This window comes from Halyomorpha halys, unplaced genomic scaffold (assembly GCF_000696795.3).
Source record: "Halyomorpha halys isolate HHAL.00 unplaced genomic scaffold, Hhal_1.1 Scaffold64.1, whole genome shotgun sequence".
Taxonomy (NCBI): Eukaryota; Metazoa; Arthropoda; class Insecta; order Hemiptera; family Pentatomidae; genus Halyomorpha; species Halyomorpha halys.
This window is the reverse complement of record NW_027116348.1, coordinates 572,083-582,674: the sequence shown is the minus strand read 5'-3', so window position 1 is coordinate 582,674 and position 10,592 is coordinate 572,083. Positions and strand designations below refer to the sequence as shown.

The 10,592-nt window shown below is 36.0% G+C and overlaps 1 protein-coding gene across 1 annotated transcript in view; it reads right to left on the bottom strand.

The window, feature by feature from the left end:
* Nucleotides 1-10,592, bottom strand: part of LOC106692609 (homeobox protein OTX2) — a gene marked incomplete at its 5' end in the record, with an annotated part of 35,348 nt that overhangs the window by 4,768 nt on the left and 19,988 nt on the right. The window contains 2 exon segments of the mRNA XM_067053161.1: nt 7,622-7,779; nt 8,649-8,838. Coding sequence (XP_066909262.1) covers nt 7,622-7,779; nt 8,649-8,838 — 348 coding nt within the window.

Sequence of the window (10,592 nt, the reverse complement as noted above, 5' to 3'; positions counted from 1 at the left end):
ATTTCACAACCCCTATTTCATTTGATCAACAAATTCCCCTATATAACAAATATTAAAATATTCAAAATAATAAAAAATAATAACTAAAACAACAAATAAGATATGCGATGCATGCATGCCATCCCACCTCTGGATAAACTCTCATACTCATTAATTTCCATGCACGTGGTGGTGTATGATTCCCAGGGAGTCAAGTATTATATTTTCTGTCAACCTAGCCACGTCCTGGACATTGATTCCGAGCTCCTCCATGAAGCTCCTAGTAGTGCTGGGAATCGTTCCACAGGCTCCGAACCAGAGGCCTCTCAAGTTGAAGTCTCGTTCTCCGAAGCCCTCACGGAACTTCTCCTTGAAGAAAGGGATACATTTATTGTAGATTTCTTTCTTTTCCCTATCTACCTTATTTGCCTGGTCAAGGTCGTTATTTTCATATCTTATTGTGGGATCCAGAATGATTGCCGACTTCCCCTTCTTAGGGAAAGCAACAATATCTGCATATCTTGTGGATCCATCCATATCTACGCAGTAGACCTCGTCAAAGCAGGCAAAATCTCTTTCTTTTAGGAGCTTCATTAACTCGTATTTCACTCTATGATGTTGGCGTGTTATGAGGAGGGAGTTGTTGGTGCATTTCCCCAGCACATGTGCTGGTGTTTCCGGCTCTCTGTTGCATTTGCGACAGAGGGACCCAACTTCTCTATCCTGTCCGCTGACACCTGGGACTCCACGTAGGGGTGCATAATTTATATTCAATTTCAGGGCATTGGACAATTCAGAGCCTGTAAGTATTTGTTTATCGTATATAAACCTATTTGCTCTCGGGGTCTCTTTGAAATGGCGTACTCCAATGCCCTGCTACCTGCAGTTAGCCCATTCCTCGAACGCATTTTCACGTAGCGACTGTCATAGAGCTTTCACACTCCGATGCCCCTGATCAAAGCCCAATCTATCGGCACATTCAGCGACCTCAGCTGAACAATCGAAAGTGGACTGGAACAGAGCATCGGGTACATTTGACAGCCGCTGAGCAATGGATCAGTGTTGTAGGGGAGCCTCCCATTGGCAGCGGATCAAGCCTAGACCTCGGTACCTCCTCAGAGCATACAACATCGCCGTGGAGGTGTTCGCAGGGAGCCCTATAATGGCTTTAACACTTCTGCGAATCATTGTGTTGATGCCATCCAGGATTTCAGGACGTAACTTTGTGAGGGGAGCAGTCTGGAGAGGGTATGTGAGCCCCGGGAATACGTACTGGTTGGCAATATTGACCTTCTGCTCGGGCTTAAGCAAGCACGAGGTGACAAGCTTATCCAAATTCATATTCAAGTTTGTCACCGAATCCTCGTTGAACTGTAGCTCTCCCGAGAATGTGCATCCTAAATATTTTATGGTATCTCCTTCTTTCATTGTTAGGATGCTATCTCTGTTCTCAAGGGAGAGCTTCGTCGATTCCTGCTCTCCCTTATTTATAACGATGCCCACACTCTTTTGAGGATTCAATGCCAAACCAATTTCTTTGAACGTCCTCTGTACGCTATCAACCACCTGGTCATCTGTGAACCCTGTGAGGACCACACAACCTTGGTCGCTATTGAGCTTATATCCATATTTACTTACGAAGCTTTGCTCACACAGGTCACGGTATAGATGGTCTATGGCCAGGTTGAATAGCAAAGATGACAAGGGGCCGTCTTGAGGAACTCCACGCTTTACTCTGATTTGGCTTGTTGAGTGGGCACCTACGTTTACTTTGATGTTGTTTGTAGTAAGGAGAGCCAAAATCACATTTCTAAGATCCGGCGACACACCCCTCGCCTTCAGTGAGCTCACAATATGATCATGCCCAACATTGTCAAAGGCATCAACAACATTGAGAAATACCACCGCGCAATTACTTTTCTTACTTCTTGCATCTTTCAAAATCGCATCGATAATTCTCGCGTTGACTTGAGCTCCCGGAAGGCCCTTTATAAAACCCCTTTGATTTCTGTGGAAGGTGACCTGTTTCCTCAGTTCACAATCAAGCACCTTCTCAATAATTTGGTGCACGATCGAATATATCTTAATCGGGCTCCAGGATGATATATTATTTGCATCTCCTTTGCCTTTATAAATCAAAATTGTGCGCCCCTGCCTGAGTGGTTCTGGTACATAGGCCACCTTCAGCATTATCTCCGTAATTCTCTTAATTACATGTGCTATGTTAAAGAATTTTATTGTGCGGATTAAAACACCATCCGGCCCCGGCGATATATATATAGATAGATTTTATTGCTTTCTTTATTGATTCAGTTTCTACTGAGATCAAATTCGGCATCGGGTCCTGTTCTTCATACTCCACACGTTTACGGAGATTTTCGCTTTCAAAAAGGGTCTTATAATGCCTCTCAATTTCAGCCACCTTTAGGGGACATTGCTTAGGAGCGTCGGCATTCATGATATTTTGCACTACTTTTTTCCTTTTATTATAATAATTGTATTGTGCAACCTCGTATTGATACTGTTCTTGCCGACGACTCCGGTCTGCTTTATTGGCCCTCTGCGGATTTAATATTTTTCCGGCACCTTTGTCCGCCATATTAGATTTATTTTTCTTCCTCATTTTGTAGAATTTGACGGCTGGGTGCTGGGGGCCTGGCAGTTCCGCATTGATCGTTCTTAGGAATATTAGGAACTTGCCTAGGCCTCATCAAAATCTGCAGTATTCATGGTATTTTGCTCATGTAGGCTTTTGAAAGTAGCAGACCATTTTGCAATGTCTTCCTTTATCTTAGATTTTTCTTCCTCTCCATTTTTTGGACCTATTACATTACTAATTATTCCCCTCAGTGTGTTGTTATTAGCCTCCCTGGGATGCTTCTTTGAGATATGAGTTCCGAGGCCTCTTTCACCCTTAAAAGAGAGTCCACAGATAGGACAAACCTTATCCTGAGGGCGTGGGCTTTTGTCTTGTTGTCCGCCACCCACCTCCGTGATGATGCCTTGGGCTTTCGGTGGAGGAGGAAGAACATCTTCAATGGAGATAGTCTTTCCTAAAACTATTCCGTCTGCATCTGGCCATTCTACTTTTAGAAAGTCCTTTTCACCACCGTCCGTAGTAGCCACAGACATCAGAGAGACAACAACTGGCTCTTGAACTGTTCCTCCAGTCCTCGGAACCCATACCGTCTGGCCCACTTCTATGTTTTTCTTTGATTTCCTATTCCCGAGCGTTTTTACTCTTTCTAGCTTTTCTCTATTTCCTTTTTATTTATTCTTTTTCCCATACAAGATTACCCAACACATGCATCAATGAAATAATCGACTAAAGTACAGTTAGAGTTCATATATGCTAAGATAAATAAGTAAATTACTAAAATACAGTTAAAATTTATGGATATTAAAATAAATAATATTGCAGCAAAAATAAATAAATAAATAAAACCAAAATACATGCATACATGCATTTACATCGCAATATCTCTATTCCTGTCACTCCCTACAATATAGTTTAAAATAATAAAAAGATTTTATAAATAAATAAATAGGTTAAAACAAGTAAAAAATAAATAAGTTAAAAGTAATTTTATTTAACTTTATTAGCACATTCATGATATTCTGACTTTGTAAAATATGACCAGAATATTGTTGATGAGATAATAAAAAATCAAAACCTACAAAATTGGCTGAGATAGCTTACATCTGGCATATAGATTTAAAGTTTAATATGATTAATTTAAAATAGCTTTAACTTAAACCATAATGCATTGAATGTAGTTGATACAAAAATGATATAACTTATTATTTACCAAATATTAATTATTTCTTGTAAAAATAAGTTGGGTAACTTAGTGTTAAGAAACCTCTTGGTCTAAGTCTAACTAAGGCTATAGCAGAAAAATATTTTCTGTTTCATTAGCCATAGATGGATGGACCCTGAGGCTGAGGAATTATTCTGGGTCTCATCCAGCTAAAGTTCCTGGCCTTTCTAGGGTTAGAATAAAACCTGGCCTCATCTCCTTCTTGATAAGGAGTTCATATGGAGGTTGGTATGAAATAAATAGCATTTATTTTTTTGCATGACATAAGAAAGCTTATGTCATGCAAAAAGTCATTTTTTGGCAGTCTCCTGTGATATTGTATTGATCTAGCTTATAAATTGTAGTTGTCTCCACAAGGTCCTAATAGTCTTTTTTTTTAATAATATATTTATTGCTATTTACAACTGTATAAATATATATACATCAAGTAAATTTGCTGTAAGCGATATAATGGCATGATACAAACATGTAGAGAATCTACCCATTGATAGAACTCCAAAAACATTTTTAGAGGAGAAGATCTCGAGGCCATCTTCTTTTCTGACGAAAGGATTGGTATCTGGTTCTGGCCAAATCGGCAACATATGGAACATTGAAGTCCTGATGGATGATTTGATTTGTGATAAAGTAAGGAGCATTAAGGATTTTGGACTATAAGGATTGGATTTGGGAGGAATTCGATGGTTTAGTGGAGCCCCATAGCTCAATTCCGTATGTCCAGATAGGCCTTATAATAGTCATGTAGATCAGTCTTTTGTAATGGATTGGAAGTTTAGACTGTTTATCTAGTAAATGTTGTAATAGTCGGAATCGATTACATGTCAGTCGTTTGTCCAGATGTAGTCCTAAGTAACGGTTGATATGTTCAACAGGAATAAGTGGGATATTATTAAAGGATACTGTGGGGCAAGATGAAGGTTTACATTGAAGGATAAATGTGATTTGGTGGGATTTATTGGAATTTATTTTAATCCTCCAGTATTGGCACCATTCTTCAAGGGTGGTGATGTGGGATTGGAGGGTTTGGGATACAATAGATTGATCATTATTCACTGTCATCGGCACAGAATGAATAGTGTTAGGATGGGTTGGGATATCAGCTTTAAAAACTGTATAAAGGATAAGACCAAGGATACTACCCTGAGGTACACCAGCAGTCTGAGGAAATAGAGATGAATAAGCGCTGTTGTGATTTATTTGAAGTAACCTGTTGGAGAGATAAGAAGGGATAATGAGAAAATATGTAGGGGTTAGGAATTTACGGATCTTGTAAAGCAGTCCTAGGTGCCAGACTCAATCAAAAGTCTGTTCTACAGTACATTCTGCACTCCAATGAAAACGATACATCAACCTTTTCTTTTTTTTTTTTTTTTTATCCCCCTCCCTTGCCATCTCTGGCATACGGGGTGCGGGAGCAGTGGGGTAGTGCGCTGGGGTTTGCGCATGCCACTACTCCCTAGGATCACCAATTTTTTTCCTTTTTTACTCTTTTGTTAATTATTCAATTAATTTTTTTTTTTTTTTTTTTAGTGTGGTGCAGCCTAGCGCTACGTCTGATGGAGCTGCACCTTGTCCACTGCATCCCTCTGGGTCCCTCCTGCAGTTACCAGGCTGGTCCAGCCCTCCTGGTCTCAATCTGGGTCAGCTTCCTCATCTTCTGGTGGCTCGCCGATGTTGGGCGGTCAAGTCCTTCCCATCATGTAATGAGTGGGGCCCACCACCTCCTTCCATCCGTAAATGAACTCCTTGAAGAAGGGATAATTCTCTTCTTCTATCAAACAGGGAAGGTCCGACTCGGCGAGGGCGTAAATCCAGGTCTTTCTCGACAGCCTGGCTCGGTGTCCTTCCATGGCAGAGCAATCTATTATTATGTGTTCTGCTGTTTCAGGAACTTCACACGTTGGGCACCGGGGGTCGCTGTTTAACGATACATCAACCATACAATGGCATTGCTGGATAGTGGAGTGGGATATTCGGAATCCAAACTGGTGATCTGGGATTATGTGGTTGGAATCTAGGATGGGGTACAGGCATTCTAAGAAGAGTTTTTCAAGGATTTTGCCCATGACAGGTAACAGAGAGATAGGACGGTAGGAGGATGGGTGTTCTGGCAGCTTTCGAGGTTTGGGAATCATTTTGATTATGGATAATTTCCATGGGTCAGGAAAATATGTGGATCTGAGGACAGCATAGTAGATGTAGGTGAGGAATATAACAGATTTTTGAGGGAGATGTTTTAGAATATGTACGTCATAACCAGGAGCTTTGTGGCATAACTTCTGTATGATGTTGGATATCTCTGATGGATGAAATGCTTTAGGTGGCAGGGTAATTTGGAGTGGGGTATTCAATTCTTCTTCAATGTGTTCAAGATGGGTTGAATTAAGGATGTCAGGGTGTTACTCAAAGGTTTTAGAAAGTTGCTGAGCGAATATTTGAGATTTTTTTTGTCCGATTTTGTCCATGTTTGAGATTCAGTAAGAAGTGGGTAATTAAAATTCTTGAAGTTGAGAAGCTTCTTAGGAGTCTTCCATAAAGATTTGTCAGTAGTCATCAGGTTTTCAGTTAAGTTAGTTAAATTTTGCGTTTTGAATTTTTTAAGTTCATTTTTAAGTTTTTTTGTCAATTTAGTATATGTTTTATCTGTTGGGTATCTAGTCCTGTGCCACTTCGCTCTTGCTCTGCGTTTTTCCTTTAATAAGATGGGAATGTGCTGTGGCAAGTATGTATGGTATTATTAATTTTACTGATAGCCTTATTGTCGTATATGCAAAATCTTATGGATTCGGTAAAGTTTTCTATGGCTTCGTCAGTGTCATGTTTAGTCTTAAGTGGAATTTTTAAGTCCAGTTTGTTTTCCAAATCATCACAGAATTTGTCCCAGTTAACTTGTCCTTTAATCAATGAAAGGGGAAAGGGCTTAGGAACGAAGTTTGAATGTAAGAAAAGTATAACTGGATTGTGGTCTGAGGATAGGTCATCTATAGACTCGATAATGGTCCAGGAACAGGAAATTTGGGAGGTGATAAATATATCTAGGATATTAGGAGGTTTCTTAAGAGATGTAGGCCAATAAGTAAGACTCATGGGCGAGAGGATAGAATAACTATTGGAGGTAATGACACGGGAAAGGATATTACCACGGGTATTGGATGTACAACATCCCCATAGTTGATGTTTGGCATTATAGTCTCATCCAGCAACGAAACGCTATCCGAAGGATTGGAATAAGGAATCACGGTGGTTGTAGGAAAGGGAATTACCAGGGGGGCAGTATACATCTGATAATGTTAAATGGAACCCTAATGGTGAAGATTGTAATTAATAAATTTCACTTATGTCTATCATTTTATGTGTTACTTTGGCACTGACCGATAGATGAAATGAATAAAACCTTCAGGTCCAGGTTATTTTATGATTACTTAGCCCTTGCTTGTATCAATATACTCAAGAAGTTCAATCTTGATATGAAAAAAGCTGTCTCCCTGGTCTATTTCATTTATTTGATTATTTCTAGAGGTAGCTCTAGATCCAAATCAGTTACATCAGACTACCTTTAGGAGTGTTCACCCATGTTGAGCGTAGAAGTAGAGTTAAATTGATATGTAATTTGTTTGTCTTGTAAGTATTCTTAGGAGAGAGGAAAATCAAAATTAGCTGATGAGAAATGTTTCACATATAGAACATATGTTATAAAAATATAAGCTTTTAACTTGGCTGCAAGAATTTAAATAACTCTAAAAAGTAACTTTAAATGATAGCTATTAAACAATTCGAATAGATAAAATAGTGAACATATTATTTTATTAAGAAGTAAATACCGTGTTGGCGGGATTAGGTGGTGGTAAATATTCCATGTTGGAATAATAACCAGTATAGTTATGTGGATAACTACTTGAGTAGCTGGTAGCTGGGGCACTCAGTCTTGTTTGTTCTCCATTTGATTCCAGGACTGGGCTCCAAATACTAGCGTTACATCCTAAATACAATAAAATAACTTTATTATTGAATATTGATCAAAATATGGAATCATACAGAGGCGTAAGCGTAATATTGTGGTTACAAATAATTTTATTTAATAGGAAACTTAAAAATTCTTTGTGTATCAAACCTTAAAAATGGGCCAAACTATTCATTTCAATTAATTTTTTATTTTGAAAAATTTGCTTTTCCTTACTTTAACAATTAATATTTTTTTAACACATTAAATGTAACCACTTACAAAATTTTGTTTTATGGTATTTGACGATAAAAGGAATAAATAAATTAAATAACCTTAATGATCCAGATATTTGATAATATTTTTAGTTTTCATGAACTATTGTGTTTCAATTATTTTTTGTAAAGCTACATGCCCAGAGCTTCTCAACATTATAAAACTCTAGGTGGACTTTTACTTTTATTATAAAAAAATTACATGATTTATTTATTTTAAAAAGAATGTGGTTGTACAAAACAAAAAAAAAAAGTTGACTGATGATTTATTTATTTTTTAAAAAATGTGGTTATACAAAAAAAAAAAAAAAAAAAAATTGACTCATGTATTTTAAAAAATAATGTAGTTATATAAAAAAAAACTTTTACTTTAAAGTCTTGCCACAATATAACAATCAAAGATACTTGATTGTTATATTGTGGCAATAATTTATTTTGCTATAAAAAAGAAAACAAAGAGTGGTATATTATTTAATAAAAAGTGTTGGTGGTTGTGTTTTTCAAAACAATCTAACACTCATTCCAACATTTAAATTATTTACATTAGTTAAATTATACTATTCAAATTATTTACATAATTCATAAAAATTAAATTTCTTCAATTATTATTTTTTCTTCATTCTGGTGTAGTACCTGTTGTTGAATAAGTAGTAGTTTGAGTTTGGTGTGATTTCGTATAGGTCGATTCTCTTGTATTGTTTGGCAATTTTGGCAAATTTTTGTTTTTTGTACTGCTACTGCTTCTTGTATTCTTCTCAGAGCCGTTCTGGTGTTGTTGTTTTACCTGTTGTCTGCATTTTGCTCGTCGGTTCTTGAACCAAACCTAATAACATATTTCAGTGTTAATCAGACAAATAGAAAAAGTTCATTAAAAAATAAAGAAAATAACCAGTATTTTGTTTGAATTTCAATTTTTTGAATTCTCATTTAAAACATGTCATATAAATAATAAACCTAGAAAATAAATTTTGATTTCTATTTAAAACCTGTCATAAAAATAATAAACCTGTTAGTTCTTAAAGTATTTCACTTCTACTCTTATTTATGTAATTCAATAATATATTAATAACCCAGAAAAGGATCGCCCTTTCTTTACTAATGCCCAGAAATCACTTTAACCTTATTTAGAGTATGAAGTAGGGATCCTAAACCAAAGCTTCACAGCCTGTTTACCAAAGCATTTAATAATTGAAGATAAGACTGGATGGAGGTATTATGTAACATTTTAGGAAAATAGATCTTTTTGAATATTTAAAGTAATCCTTTCTACAAAGTACATTGTTTAATTTTTCTAAATCTTAAAATCTGTTACTTTTCAGAAGTTAAAGTTGCATGTATAACTGTTTGTAAGGTTAAAATATATATATAAATTAAATCTCAAATTGTTTTATTAATTGAATTTATTGGTTGTTTTTGTCAATTAGTCCTGTCTTATCAGTCAATTCTGTCAATCACTTGTGTAGTGTAGGATGCTATCCAGACTTTTCATTTTACCAAAAATATGAAAAATAAGAAATTTGAAAATTAACAAAATGGGTGATTCTATTAATGTCTACCTTTCATAAACACTATAAAACAAGCAAAAATAAGAATCAAATCGAATTTACCTAATTAAACTTCTTAAACTGACTAATTATAATCTATAATAGAAAAATTATAAAAGATTTTTAATTCATCTCCATAATTCATGAAATTCTCGTTTTGATATTAGAATTAAGGTTTAACACAAGTTTTCCCATAAAAAATATTACTGACTCATTTTTCTGACCACACACTATAGAATCAGTCATTTGTGAAACTTCATTTCCAAAAACGTTATAATTGGTAAACTTAAAAAAACTGTCCTAAGATCGTATTAATAATTTGTGTGTATTAATTGGTGCAATCAGTGCTCTGTTAATGTATTTTTGGACCTAGAGCCAGATTTAAATTACTGAACACATAACTGAAAATAATTTTAAACTGTAGATGCTATATGAAAAATATCACAGAAGAGGCTGTAGTCATGTTTATACAGGCTGTGGTTAGATATATGGAACATTCTAGAAGTTAAAATGTAAGGTTAGTAAATTGCCGTCAAAACTTTCCCATCCAAGATTTCATATTCCAAGACTCCACTTTTTTTGATTTCTTGTTTTCGGGTGAAGTCGGACATGGAAGTTTGGCTGATGGCATGTGTAGCAAATTGTGTCCCAGACTCTCAACATTAGCAAAATTCACCAATCGAACATAGTCCTGTAACTGATTCAATTTTCTTCAAAATATTTTTGATTTAAAAATTGCACGTTTGGCTGATTTAAATCGAAGCGAACTCTGTCCCAGGCGCTGTAACAGGAATTGCAACACTCAAAGAAGCTACAACGTGGAAGAGTGTAAAAGCAGATCCCCAAGATTTCATTCTCAATGCTATTGTTATCATTGTAATTAAATTGACTTTCTGTCTAATTTCGTTACCCATAATCTGCTTACTTATTGAAGGAATTACTGAAAAAATAGAATGTTTGATTAAGTTAAATTTTCTAGTTCTAAAAAAATACACGAGAGTTAGAAAATTCATTTCTTAATTTAGGCTCTATA